The 14,932-nt window shown below is 42.5% G+C and overlaps 1 protein-coding gene across 18 annotated transcripts in view; it reads left to right on the top strand.

Annotated features, from left to right (window-relative positions):
* PTPRS (protein tyrosine phosphatase receptor type S) overlaps positions 1-14,057 on the top strand; it is a 565,376-nt gene extending 551,319 nt beyond the window's left edge. For 13 of the 18 annotated variants that reach the window (XM_040322474.1, XM_040322467.1, XM_040322459.1 and 10 more), the window contains 2 exons: positions 8,258-8,393; positions 12,084-12,163. In XM_040322474.1, coding sequence (XP_040178408.1) covers positions 8,258-8,393; positions 12,084-12,152 — 205 coding nt within the window. In that variant the 3' untranslated portion in view covers positions 12,153-12,163. Of the gene's footprint in view, positions 1-8,257; positions 8,394-12,083 lie in introns of all 18 variants that reach the window. The other 5 variants (XM_040322493.1, XM_040322436.1, XM_040322492.1 and 2 more) reach the window with 1 other exon arrangement.
* Positions 14,058-14,932: the final 875 nt, after the last annotated feature.

The following is a 14,932-nucleotide window of genomic DNA, read 5'->3' as shown; positions in this document are numbered from 1 at the left end:
GAACATGTTCTCTTTTTTCCCAACGGAAAAAAATTCTATCGGAAATTCTGTTCGTCTGTTTGGAATTCCGACGGAGAAAAAACCATGCATGCTCGGAAACAATTTATCTAGGCTTGTCGTAGTGTTGTACGTCACCGCGTTTTTGACAGCCTGAGCGGAATTCCGTCGGAAAAACCCTGACGGAAAAACTGATCACGTGTGCGAGGCATAACTCTTCAACTTCCCGCACGCATTACGTCATATGATGTCGTGGACTTTGAGTGGAGATATCCGGATGATGCCTGCAGGTACAGGCATCATCCAGATATCTTTTTTTTTCAGCCGGCGATTCCCTGCAATGTAAAATCCATCCTAGCGGCTCATTATCCCATGGATTGCTTTTACAGGAAGCAGGAAGCTGGGGATCTGATCTGGCCTTCTCTATGACCCTTGAAGACCAGAAGCAACGCCATGACAATGTAAACACTGCCATTTTTCCCTCTAAAAAGCAGAGATCAATGTTTTGTTTTGTTATCTCATGCTTTCCCAGGGTAAAGGACATATCTAGGGTTTTATAGACCCCAGATCTCTCCATACCTGTCATGCCTTATTTCTGTTTACATTTTTTGTGATAGGAATAAAAGTGATTTAAAAAAAATAAAATGAAAGGGACAGTGTAAAAAAAAATTTGGGATAAATTCCGCTTTTTGCCATGTGTTAATGTACATTTGTCCCTGTCTATAATCACCATTATGCCATGTCATTACCTAGTGTTTGAACTTTCGCTGGTAGATTACCACGACACGCTGACCAATCACTATGCATTCTTCACCTTGGCCATTCCCCCTCTCATACTTTATATTGCAAGCCCTTGAGTCCTATTAATTAGCTTGAGGAAAGAAGTGAGGCTGCCACGTCACTTACAGCCTGTACGCTCAGGAAACGCGTTTCTTTCCAGAAAACTTCCTGGGGTTGGAGAGAGGTGTTTGCAGAGTGGGGATGTGTCTGCCAGCGAAAGGGCCCCTGTGCATTAGCACAGACATTCATCTGGAGGGGATATGTTTACTCTGCCAGGACATTATCGGTTATAGGTCGGATGTACGCTCTTGATCTGCTGTGTCTGATCAGCACAGGTCTAGATTTGTAGCGTGCACCTGCAGAAAGCCTTCCATCCCCAGGAACGGTAGTATAATTAGGGTATTTGTTGTTCTAGGGAATAACCCAAAATAAGGATTCCTATCAGCTGTAATACAGGAGCTTATGAATTGTCATGGTCAGGGAGAACATCCATGTTTGAAAGCCAGGCGGCTTCTTTTGTTAAAAACATACATACACGCTTTCCCTGCCCAGACATGCCCATAAGACTCTAGCCATTATTCATTGGTTGTTTGTATTAACTAATCCTGTTGGAAGGTCATATCCTGTGAGGTCACATCCTGTATAGGAAGCGATTGGCTGTTGGAGCCAGGACTTCCTGTTTGTAATTTCTTTTGTTGTCTTTGAATAAAAGAACCAGTAAACTGCTCGGCAGGCAGTCATGCTGAGATGAGGACGTAAGCTATGGTGATGTCTGTTTACTTGGATTGCTGGGTTTTAGATATACATGAAATAGAGTGCTAGGTTAGATGCATTATATCATTAGACAAAATGTTTGCTTATTAGTACCGGAGATATGGGTGTGCGCTCTGTGTACAGCCTTAACAAACACCATCAACAAAAAAAATAGGTAACTGAAAACAGTGTAGCGCTACCAAAAAACCCAATATAAAATGGGAGTGAATAGCATTAATGACAAAGTATTAATAGTCAAATATGTTCTGAAAAAACACAATAAGTGCCAGAAAAAGAGAAAAAAAATGTGATAGTAAAGGCTGTACATAAATTATATAAGTACATCCAATAATAAACTCCCTGTCAGGTCACCTGAGTCCAGGTGACAGATGCACCCCATTGGGGTCTGGAGTGCACCGCAAGGGAGTGGACCCTACGGCTGACTGCTGTGGATGGAGCTCTAGGATATACAGGAGAGCAGGTACTCTAGTACCTACACGGATGACACTGGGAGCTAAAGCATGAGATTTCCCAGGGCGCTGATTCTAAGAGCCAGCGAGCGCTCACCAGATGCTCCTAGTGGTTTTGGCTGCAGTCTGGCTTCAGGTCGCAACCCCTAGGGCCTCCCAGCTCACAGTAGACTACATGGAGGTAGAGCGGAAGCAGCAGACTGGGACAACAAAGGATTGTCAGGAGATAGCCAAAAGTCGGGGCAACAAGCAGGTAAGTATAGTCAGGAGATAGCCAAAGGTCAGGGTAACAAGCAGGTAAGGATAGTCAAGAACAAGCCAAGATCGGTAACTGGAATCAGACGTAGAATTGACAGCAAGTCGCACACGAAAGCCAAACACACAATATTGATCAGCAGAACAGCCTTGCAGTGCACAAGTTAATATAGAGTTCCCTGATAGGGGCTGGGGTGGAGCCATGCTTTGAGGAGAGGTTACTTATGCAGCCATTTGAGAGTGGCTGGCCTCTTAGAACACATGGAGAGGTAAGCTGTCAGACAAACATTACTGCATTATCCATGACACTCCCATTAAAGTGCATGTTTTGATGTGATGTTATTTTCTTTCTCTTCCTTTCTTTTTCCTTCCTTTCTTTTTTCTCTTTCTTTTTTTTCTCCTTTTTTTCTTCTTTCTTTCTTTTCTCAAGATCTGGCCACTAAGTCTATTATTTTTTAAAAGCAGTATGTTTCAACTTTTAATATCCCAAAGGGATTAAAAACACTTACAGGATGGATGTTAAAAGGAGCTCATCATAAGTATGTTGAGGAGGTGATGCGGCATCCGGTTTGTCCCAGTTTGTATCGAAAGTTTGGCCAGTCAGCAACATGAATCACAAAGAGGCCAACAAAGGGAAGCCGCAGCTCTGGGAACGCTAATGGTGCAGCCGCGCCGCAGAGGACAGCGTGGAACAGGAGTCCCAGAAGAGATGTCAGCAGTAAGGGGACCAATACCAGTGTGGATCGCAACCGGAAGTGAGATAATTAAAATGGGATGCGTTTCGGAACTACTGATGGGCTCCTTTTTCATACCATTGGCTGAAAATTAAAAAGTCTTAACTTCTTATAGTCTAAGGGTGGACTATGGGCGGGAATGAAACAAGATAGCAACATTAGCCCAGGGTTATGGTGTGCTGTACAAGCACTAGAAACACAAGGGATAACATGAATAAGTGAACAGGGTTGCACAAAAACGCATATTAAACAAAAACAAGATAAACAAGACAAAAAAAAACGGAGAGAAGGCTCCAATTTGTCAATGACAATGGGCATGCGGGTATAAGATAGACCATAGCAACCGCATTGCATATCCATTCATTTACAATTACATATATACATGTATGGATATTAGGAGAACCTCCTATGCATTGGGGGACATGGTATAGGGTGAAGTATTGTATATTAGTGAAAAAAGCTTATTGGTCACTTCTAAAACAATAGGGGGCATGGTATAAAATAATAATATACTATTTTATACCATGTCCATGTAAATGAATGGATATGCAATGCAGTTGCTATGGTCCTATACCCGCATGTCCATTGTCATTGACAAATTGGAGCCTTCTCTCCATTTGGTTTTGTCTTGTTTATCTTGTTTTTGTTTTATATGAGTTTTGGGGCAACCCCGTACACTTAAGTATGTCATCCCTTGTTTTTCTAGTGCTTATACAGCACACCATAACCCTTGGCTAATGTTGCTCTCTTGTTTCATTGCCGCCCATAGGCCCACCCATAGTCCTACCCATAACCCGCCCTTAGACTATAAGAAGTTAAGCCTTTTTAACTTCCAGCCATTGGTATGAAGAAGGAACCAATCAGTAGTTCCGAAACGCGTCCCATTTTGATTACCTCACTTCCGGTTGTGGAATCCTCTTTGGGATTCATGTTGCTGACTGGACTATATTTTGTAACTTTAGATACACACTGGGACAAACCTGATGCCGAATCACCTCCTCAACATACTTATGATGAGTTCCTTTTAACATCCATCCTGTAAGTGTTTTTAATTCAATCTTATTTTATTGAGATAGAAACATTGTACAGTAGACATATATGTCATTCAATGGCACATAAACAAATATACATCATTGCAACACTGGTGCCATACCGTGTCTTGGTTTAGATAATTAGTGAGCTTCAATTGATTTAGTGTGGTATATAAGCCTGTATACTTACAGCGTCTAACCTGGCTTAAGGTTAGGTAAGCACCACTATCTACTCAAGGAGTGGTGCCCACTCATTACAAGTAGGCTAGGGCTTTTGTTGCTGTGCTGAACATGTTTTTTCTGAGGGGGAAGCTCGGTGTGTGCCACCGTTCCAGTCTAAGACTAGAGATTGTGATTTAGGTGATCGTGAAACACTGCAACATATAAGGGGAAATGAGAAAACGAGAGTGGGGATAGAGGGGTCAAGGCAGTAAGGAATGTATAAATTAAGAGAGAGACATTCCACTCCGGCTACACAGGTGCGTCAGTGGAATCCTCTGTGGCCCATGGAATACATTTTGAGGAGTATCGAAACATAGACCACGAGGTCCAGGTCTTGGAGAATTGCTCCCTGTAAGGCCACGTACACACGAGAGGATCTATCGCTGGTATTTATCTGCGGATCAGTTCCAGCGGATAGATCCTGTGGTGTGTACGGCCCAGCAGATAATTTTCCGCGGATATTTTTCGGGCCGATGGATTTCCAGCGGGTTAAAAATTTCTTAGCATGCTAAGAAATCTATCCGCTGGAATCCTGTCCAGCGGATTGATCCAGTGGTCTGTACAGACTCACCGGATCAATCCGTCCGATCCCCTCCCTCGCATGCGTCGTAATGATTCGACGCATGCGTGGGAAGTCTTCACCTTCCAGCGTCGCGCACGTCGCCGCGTCATCATCGCGGCGACGGCGCGACAAGTCACCGCGGATGGATTCCGCGCGGATTTCGATCTGATGGTTAGTACAACCATCAGATCAAAATCCGCCAGAGGATTTATCCACGGGAACGGTCCGGAGGACCGTTTCCAGCGGATAATCCTCTCGTGTGTACTAGGCCTAAGGCCCCATACACACAAGAGGATCTATCCGCTGGAATTGATCTGCGGATCAGTTCCAGCGGATAGATCCGCTGGTGTGTACAACCCAGCGGATCTTTTTCCGCGGATTTTTTTCGGGCCGACCGATTTTCAACGGATAAAAATTTCTTAGCATGCTAAGAAATCTATCCGCTGGAATCGGCTCCAACGGATCGATCCGGTGGTCTGTACAGACTCACCGGATCGATCCGTCCGAACACATCCCTCGCATGCGTCGTAATGATTCGACGCATGCGCGGATATCCTTATATGACAGCGTCGCGCACGTCGCCGCGTCATCATCGCAGCGACGGCGCGACACGTCACCGCGGACGGAATTCCGCGGGGATTTTGATCTCCTGGTTAGTACAACCAGGAGATCAAAATCCGCCAGAGGATTTATCCGCGGATACGGTCCGGAGGACCGTTTCCACGGATAAATCCTCTCGTGTGTACCCGGCATACGTGTTTTTAATCCATTTGAGATATTAAAAGTTTAAACATACTGCACATAGATGCGCCTTTTCTGTTTTGTTTTTTAGAGATCGCTTTGCTCTTCTGAGTGCTGTCTTAAAGTGGATGAAATTGTTATGCCATTCAAACACTTTTATCTTCAATAAAGACAACCATCTGCTTAGTCCTGCTATTCAGAGCACCCTATACACACATTTTTATCTATTTTTTAAAAGCGCAAGCTCTCCATTGTAATATCAGCAGGAATTTGACTTACATTTGTTAGTGTAAATCTGCTAGTTCATACAACACTCCCCTCTCCTAGACTGGCAATGCTGTTGTCCAAAGGTGCCCCCTGAACTATAATACAGGAGGTGTGTTACAGGCCAGATCACCAGGTGAACACAGAGTGAAAAAAGCCTAAGAAAAGAAATGCCACTTAAATTATATTCAGTAAGTATTTTACTAAATTCATAAAGTCATTGAATGACCAATCTCCAGTGGGTGGGGCAAAACATTTTTAGAGGGCATGGCTTCTGGAGTGGTGCAAGCCTGAGGACATCTCACACATGTTAACTACACAGACTGGATTGGGAGAGCAGCCATTTTTCAAAGTATGCTATACACTACTTGATAGTTATAACGCACCAGCGGGACCACACACATTTCCATTCTTTGCTTACATCAGCAGTACAAGTATAAGTAGGTTACTAAAGTCGCAAGGTATGGAGTTAAACTCCAACCTGAGCTGTATTCATAGGTTTTTTCTAGTGCCTCTGTTTTTGTTCATCCTCCTTCGTACACTTAATGATTGTGGGCTAGACTAGCCTTTTTCAACCAGGATGCCCGGGCACCCTGGGGCATTTTGGGCATTTTGTCAAGGCACCGCCTTTTAGTTACACAAAGCCACAGGTTTTCATTATGAACCATTACGACCTTCTAGACATTGCCATTCTAACAACCAATGATGTCATTAGTTGTTAAGGAAGATGTCTGTCGCCTCCACAGCATCCTTGTTTGTCCCTCCTCTGCCTCTCTCCCTCAGCACTGGGGCACATTAGCAGACTGATGGAGAGAAATTGAAGGAGAAGTTCAGGAGAAGACATTGGAATACTAGTCAGTGCCAGTGTGCAAAAGTGTATTTGCTTTGGAAGAAAAACATTACCTCTAACGGGGTGTCCTGCATGTGTGGATGTTGCTGCATTATGTAACACTATTGGAATAGTTTTTTACATTTTAGAATGGGGTGCCTTGAGATTGTCTATAATTTTAAAGGGTGCCTTGACTGAAAAAAAAATTGAGAAACACTGGGCTAGCCTAAAGTGAGCTAGTGTTATGCTGGCTAGAATCAGGACTGTTTGGTAGGGTAAGATGCTGGCAAACATATGTATTGAGCTAAAGAGACCACCAGGTACAGAAAATTGATGTCCATATTAACCCCTTCCCGCCGAGTGTACGCATATATGCGACTTCAGCTTTAAAGGGTTATACCAGGATGATGCCCGCAGCTGCAGGCATCATCCCGGTACCGTTTTTTAGAGCGGGCGGACGGCTTTCCAGGGATAACAACCGAAGCAGCTAAAAGCCACTTGGTTATTATCCCGGAGGAGCGGGAGGGGACACCTCCCACTGCCTTTCAGCGCTCTTACCGGGCCTCCCGTTCCACCGGGAGACCCGATCCACGATCCGCCTTTTCCGGCATCTAGACAGAGACTGGCACAAAGCTGGAAACGGCTTAGTTTAAGTCTCCTGTATGTAAAAACAGAAGCGACGTCACAACGTCACTTCCGGTTTACTCGGCTGCTGTTTATTCGGTGATCTGAATACTTTGAGGTACAAAGGAGGGATTTTGAGTCTTTTAGACCCCCGATCCCTCCATAAACAGTATCTGTCACCGCCTTTTACTGTCACAAGAGATGTTTACATTCCTTGTGCCAGTAATAAAAATGATAAACATCAAAGAAAATGCATACGGAAGTCGCGCCTGCATATGTAAACGGTGTTTAAATATCACATGTAAGGTATTGCCGCTAGAGCAATAATTCTAGCACTAAACCTCCTCTGTAACTCTAACCTGGTGACCGTTACATTTTTTAAAGCGTCCCCTATGGAGATTTTTAGGTACCATAGTTTGTCGTCATTCCACGAGTGTGCGCAATTTTAAAGCGTGACATGTTTGGTATCTATTTACTTAGCATTACATCATCTTTCACATTGCGCAAAAAAATTGGGCTACCTTTATTGTTTCGTTTTTTTTTAATTCATGAAAGTGTCTTTTTCCACAAAAATTGCATGTAAAAGACCGCTGCACAAATACTGTGTGACATAAAATATTGCAACAATCGCCATTTTATTCTCTAGATTCTCTGCTAAATATATATATATATATATATATATATATATATATATATATATATATATATATATATATATAATGTTCAGGGGTTCTTAGTAATTTTCTTGCAAAAAATACAGATGCGGACTTGTAAACACCAAATGTCAGAAATAAGCTTAGTCATGAACGGGTTAAAAATAAAGCCATTTGGCAGGGAAGCTCAAATGCAGAACCTTTGCATTTGACTTGATCCTATTATAATTATTTGTTTATATAAAATAAACTGCATATTAAATGTTTTGGCTCTTTGCATCCATGTTTGTGTGATCCTTATTCTAGTTTTATTCCATTTATATTTTCTATCCTTATTTGCAGTGCTGGTGTTGGCAGGACAGGGGTTTTCATTACCCTCAGTATCGTCTTAGAAAGAATGCGCTATGAGGGGGTTGTAGATGTTTTCCAAACGGTAAAGATGCTGCGAACTCAAAGACCAGCAATGGTACAGACAGAGGTAAGATAAAGTACAACTTTACAGCACACATTTTCAGGGATATTTGCTTAAATCTGTTTTAATAAAAGTAAAAAATACATATTCAATATGCAAAGTGAAAGTGATATCATTATGAACAATGTGTGTGTGTGTGTATCTATACATGTGTGTGTGTGTGTATATATATATATATATATTTATAGAGAAAGAGACAAATTGGATAGTTTTGGCATCAGCTTCTCAACACTGTAAGGAATGGGTGTTTGAGAGTGCTTAAGAACGGTACCAAAAGAATTTGAAGTGATAACAGAACTGACAAAAGGGTACACACAGATTTAGCAAATATCACAGATTTAGCAAATGCACACACGATCGAAAATTCCGACAAGAAAACTGTGGGGTTTTTTTAGACGGAATTTTGGCTCAAACTTGTGTTGCATACACACAGTCACACAAGTTCAATGATTCCGAGCATGCGTAGGATTGATTCCGAGCATGCGTAGGATTTTTGCGCGTCGGAATTGCATACAGACTATCGAAATTTCCGACAAGAACTTTTCCCATTGGAAAATTTGAGAACCACTCTCAAATTCCGACAGAAAAAGTCAGATGGGGCCTACATACAGTCAGAATTTCCGACCAAAAGCTTACATCGAACTTTTCTTGTCGGAAATTCCGATCGTGTGTACGCAGCATTAGGTTTATAAGGAAAGTTTAAAAAGATATATTAAAAAAGTCCTCACACTAGAAAGTCCATAAGATGAGCCTAATATATAGGGTCCTAGTATTGGTCACTCTATTGGCAGCCAGCTGTCAAAGTAAAAGCCGGTGGATTTCAGTTTCGAGGCTGGAGAGGAGGTGCAGGGCAAACTGTCACAAAAAGTCATGTTATACATTTTACAAGGGACATGTATCAATGCAAATGCAAAGCAGTAGATTTAACCACTTCAGCCCCGGACCATTTTGCTGGTCAATGACCAGGCCACTTTTTGCGATTCGGCACTGCGTCACTTTAACTGACAATTGCACGGTCGTGCGACGTGGCTCCCAAACAAAATTGGCGTTCTTTTTTTCCCACAAATAGAGCTTTATTTTGGTGGTATTTAATCACCTCTGCGGTTTTTATTTTTTGCGCTATAAACAAAAATAGAGCGACAATTTTGAAAAAAAATGAATATTTTTTACTTTTTGCTGTAATAAATATCCCCCAAAAATATATCAACTATTTTTTTCCTCAGTTTAGGCCGATGCGTATTCTTCTACATGTTTTTCGTTAAAAAAAAACGCAATAAGCGTTTATTGATTGGTTTGCGCAAAAGTTATAGCGTCTACAAAATAGGGGGTAGTTTTATGGCATTTTTATTCATATTTTTTTTTTACTAGGAATGGTGGCGATCTGCGATTTTTATCGGTACTGCGACCTTATGGCGGACACTTTTGACACATTTTTGGGACCATTGGCATTTTTATAGCGATCAGTGCTATAAAAATGCATTGATTACTGTAAAAATGTCACTGGCAGGGAAGGGGTTAACACTAGGGGCGAGGAAGGGGTTAATTATGTTCCCTAGGTGTGTTCTAACTGTAGGGGGGGGGTGGGACTGACTAGGGGAAATAACAGATCGCTGTTCATACATTGTATGAACAGACAATCAGTAATTTCTCCCCCTGACAGGACCGGGAGCTGTGTGTTTACACACATAGCTCCTGGTTCTCGCAGTTTTACGGCGGCTGGTCGGCTAGTGGTTAATAATGCTTAAAGTAAAACAATAAAAGTTTAAATTTCGTACCTGGGGGGGGGGGGGGGTCTATAGTATGCCTGAAAAGTAGTGCATGTTTCCCATGTTTATAACAGTCTCTGCACAAAATAAATTTCTAAAGGAAAAAAGTCATTTAAAAAAAAAAACTACTCGTGGCTATAATGAATTGTTGGGTCCCGGCAATACAGAAAAACTGCAGGCCCTTTGGGTCTGGTAGGGATATTAAGGGAAACTTTGCGCTCATTTTTCTTTTTAAATGGCATAGGGGTCCCCCTCAAAATCTATACCAGACCCTTCAGCTCTGGTATGGATTTTAAGGGGAACCCTGCACCAAAAAAAAAAAAAATGGTGTGGGGTCCCGCCAAAAATCCAAACCAGACCCTTAACCAAGCACGCAACCTGGCAGGTTGCAGGAAAAGAGGGTGAGACGAGAGAGTGCCCCCCCTTCTGAACCGTACCGGGCCATGTTGATGGGGACAAGGGCCTCATCCCTACAACCCTTGCCCGGTGGTTGTGGGGGTCTGCGAGCAGGGGGGCTTATGGGAATCTGGAAGCCCCCTTTAACAAAGGGGACCTCCAGATCCCGGCCCCCCCTATGTGAATTGGTAATGAATTGTACCCCTACCATTTCACAAAAAAAGTGTCAAAATGTTAAATACCACCGGAGACAGCTTGGGACAAGTCCTTTATTAAAAAAATTAAATAAAAAAAAGATACCAGCGATGTAATCCATTCTCGATCTCCAGCGATGTACTCCATTCTCAATCTCCAGCGAGGATACAACGCACAAAATTAAATAAAAAAAAGATACCAGTGATGTAATCCATTCTCGATCTCCAGCGATGTACTCCATTCTCAATCTCCAGCGAGGATACAACGCACACGATCCTGCCTCCACAGGAGGCACTCGACGAATGACGCGCTCCAGCCTAACAGCTCTTATATTGCTGAGGGCGGGGCCACCCGTCACATGCGCGGCTGGCCCCCGCCCCTCTCTGACTCGAGGGGAAAAGCCGGGGTTACCCAGTGACGTTTACGGGTGACCCGCCCCCCTCTGATGCAACACTGGTTTCCCGTTGCATCAGAGGGGGGCGGGGTCACCCGTGCATGTCCCTGGGTAACCCCGGCGTTTCCCCTTGCATCAGAGGGGGCAGGGTCACCCACACACGTGACAGGTGGCCCCGCCCTCAGCTCTAAAAGAGCTGTCAAACGGGTCACACGTCATTCAGCCGAGTGCCTCCTATGGAGGCGGTATCGTTCATAGCGGCGGGATCGAGACGGCTTTTTTTTTTCCTCTGTATCGCTCAAGAATGGATTACATTGTTGGAATTTTTTTTTTTTTTTTTTTTAATAAAGGACTTGTCACAAGCTTTCTCCTGTGGTTTTTAAAATGTTGACAATTTTTTTTGTGAAATGGTAGGGGTGCAATGTACCCCGTTACCAATTTACATAGGGGGGGCTGGATCTGGAGGTCCCCTTCCAGATTGCGATAAGCCCCCCTGCCCGCAGACCCCCACAACCACCGGGCAAGGGTTGTGGGCATGTGGCCTGGTATGATTCAGGGGGGAGGCGCTCTCTCGCCCTGCGGCCTGCCAGTTTGCGTGCTCGGATAAGGGTCTGGTATGGATTTTTGGGGGGAACCCCATGGCATTTTTTTTTATTTTGGCATGGGGGTTCCCCTAAAATCCATACCAGACCTAAAGGGTCTGGTATGGATTTTGAGGGGGGGCCCTACTCCATTTTTTGTTTTTTTGAGGGGATTTACACTGTTATACAAGCTGTACATGCACTACTTTACATTGTAGAAAAGTGTAATTTCTTCAGTTTTGTCACATGAAAACATATAACAAAATATTTACAAAAATGTGAGGGGGTATATTCACTTTTTTGAGATATTGTATGTATATTGGAGAAAAACCCTGATAACCCTTTTTCCTTCTTTCTGTTTTAGGATGAATACCAGTTTTGTTACCAAGCCAGTTTGGAGTATCTGGGCAGCTTTGATCACTATGCAACATAAGAAGCCATTATGAATAAGTGAACATGATCAACCACTGATAATGATGCAGTCTCTGCTGACCCTATTAAAAAGAGTAATCCTATAAACTTTAAAAGAAAAAAAGGGGCTGGCATCAGGGATGGGAGGTTACTGAAAACATTTCTACAGACTTCACATTCAGAACTCCGTGGTGCAGAGCTTATTTTTGACACTTGGGTCAATTCTATTTCAAAATGCTTTTGGTTCTGATACCTCAAGCCCTTTTCTTAAGTATACATGGATCTCAAACCGGAAGTGGTGCTCTCAGATTGCATAACAATATATGTTCTTTATTAGAAGAATAGGAGAAAATAATGTGGCAACCCTGAGGTTCATGTTATTTGAGTATTTTAAAGTAGAACTGTTTGGGCAGAATAACAGCAATGTTCTTGTGAAACGGTAAAATTTAGTTATGTATGCTTGTGTCTTAACAGAGAGCCTTTGTTGAAAAAAAAAAAAGAAGAAAAACACTCAAGCAAAAAGTGAAATTAGGCAGGCCCTTGGTGTAAACGATGGCATGGATTAATTGTAATTTACCTGCAGAGCCACTACAACCTGCCTCTGACTTGAAACATTCCTTGTAAATCGTGATTATGTTCAAACATATTACTAACAGCTCACACATATCCTTTATTAAGTCCTGCAAAAGGCCTCAACCTTCTAAATCTTACTGATCTTGGCTCTTATAGATAAGAGTTCACAAAACTTTCATTTGGAAGAAGATAAGACAGAAATTTGCTGCAGACTGGCAGTTTTCTGACTGCAGCCAACTTGTGTTTTTCTATGTACATGATGCAGTGTCCACAACCACAAGAGTGTGGCTTGTATAATACTTTTGGGTGTATGCCAGTAGCTTGCTTTAAGTATTGTATTTGTATCCATTCAAGTGACATTAAAATTAGACTCCTTTTTTATATTGTGGTTCCTTTTGTAAATAGATTAATGTCCATGAAATGAAGAAATGTGCTGCTGTCCATATTCTGTTCAAATACTATTTTTTCACTGTGGAGATGTTAAGCGTGAAGGGAACTACATATACAGGTCAACATCACACTACTTTTCTACTCCAGATCATAGAAGGATCCTCATACATACATATACGTATGTACATACATTTTTAGCATATCATTCTGACAGAGGAACTTGGGCTTTTCATAAATGTACCAAAATATTTATTACTGAAACAGGTGGGGGACATAAAATAGCAGCTCAACAACTAGTTTTACACGTCTCTTCTATTGCCCATTTAATTTATAGTAATATCCAGCGTAGAAGTAAAAGAACAGATGGTATGATACACTCATATATATATATATATATATATATATATATATATATATATATATATATATATATATACACACATGTGCATATATAATCTCTTTATTTGCATTAGGGACTACCCATCTAAAACTGAATTGTGCTACTTGGCAATTATGAAAGACTGTTCTCACTGGCCCCCCACGTTAGTGCCAGTACTGAAAACCCTACAAACGTTTTTCATGCTATATTGCATCTGTTGCTCAAGACTTTTCATTTTGTGGAACAATCAGTAAGATTTTGTTAATACTGTAGTTAAGCAAGCCATGTAAACCTAACAAAAGGGCATTCTGAATATGATGCAAAAGGCACTTGCACTGCTTAAGTTTTTTTTTTTTTTGAGAAGTTAAAAAGGTGAGAAATATGTTCCCAGTTCAGGGTAAATTGCATTTAGCAATATGGAAGCCGCTTTTATGATATCAATATTAGCTTCAAGCCTCTGTTCATCTTAATCACCAAAAGCAAATGTCTTTATAACTGAAGGTACAGCAGAAATGTGATGTATTGATTATATTATACTGTACAAGTAGAAATATCAACTTTGTATTAAAGCCTGAAATGACAAAATTGACTAAATTTCTGTCTGAAAAACAAAACAAAAAGATGGGCTGAGAATGTCAGAAAATGAAAATGATTGAATTCAAGAATTTTAGGAGCACCGAAAATGCATTCAAAATATGAAATTGTTTTTATAAGGGTTACATTAACTGCATGACCTGCAGGCATACGCCAGTGAAAATAAGGCAACATTTGCACGTTAGCACCTCCCAAAAATTTGCATATTTTAGCCACTTTATTACTGGGCACTTTCACTGCTGTTGCACCTTGAATGACAATTGTGCAGTCATGCAGTGCTGTACCCAGTGATGTATTATGGCCTAGGCGGACAAGGCCCAGGCCTAGGGCGGCACTTTGCGGGGGGCAGCAAAATCCCATCCTGTCCCCCTGTGCTCATCCCATCCTGTGCCCCTGTGCTCATCCCATCCAGTCCCCCTGTGTTCATCCCATCCTGTCCCCCTGTGTTCATCCCATCCTGTCCCCCTGTCCTCATCCCATCCTGTCCCCCTGTCCTCATCCCATCCTGTCCCCATCCCATTCTGTCCTCATCCCATCCTGTCCCTCTGTGCTCATCCCACCCTGTCCCTCTGTCCTCATCCCACTCTGTCCTCATCCCATCCTGTCCCCCTGTGCTCATCCCATCCTGTCCCCCCTGTCCTCATCCCATCCTGTCCTCATCCCATCCTGTCCCCCCTGTCCTCATCCCATCCTGTCCCCCCTGTCCTCATCCCCTCCTTTCCTCATCCCATCCTGTCCCCCTGTGCTCATCCCATCCTGTCCCCCTGTCCTCATCCCACCCTGTCCTCATCCCATCCTGTCCCTCTGTCCTCCCATGAAAATGACAGGGCGGGTCTTAAAAAGGAAGGGGTGCATCATATATAAAG

Source organism: Rana temporaria, chromosome 1 (assembly GCF_905171775.1).
Source record: "Rana temporaria chromosome 1, aRanTem1.1, whole genome shotgun sequence".
Lineage (NCBI taxonomy): Eukaryota > Metazoa > Chordata > Amphibia > Anura > Ranidae > Rana > Rana temporaria.
Note: the sequence above shows the minus strand (reverse complement) of the source record. Positions and strands in the feature narration are given on the sequence as shown.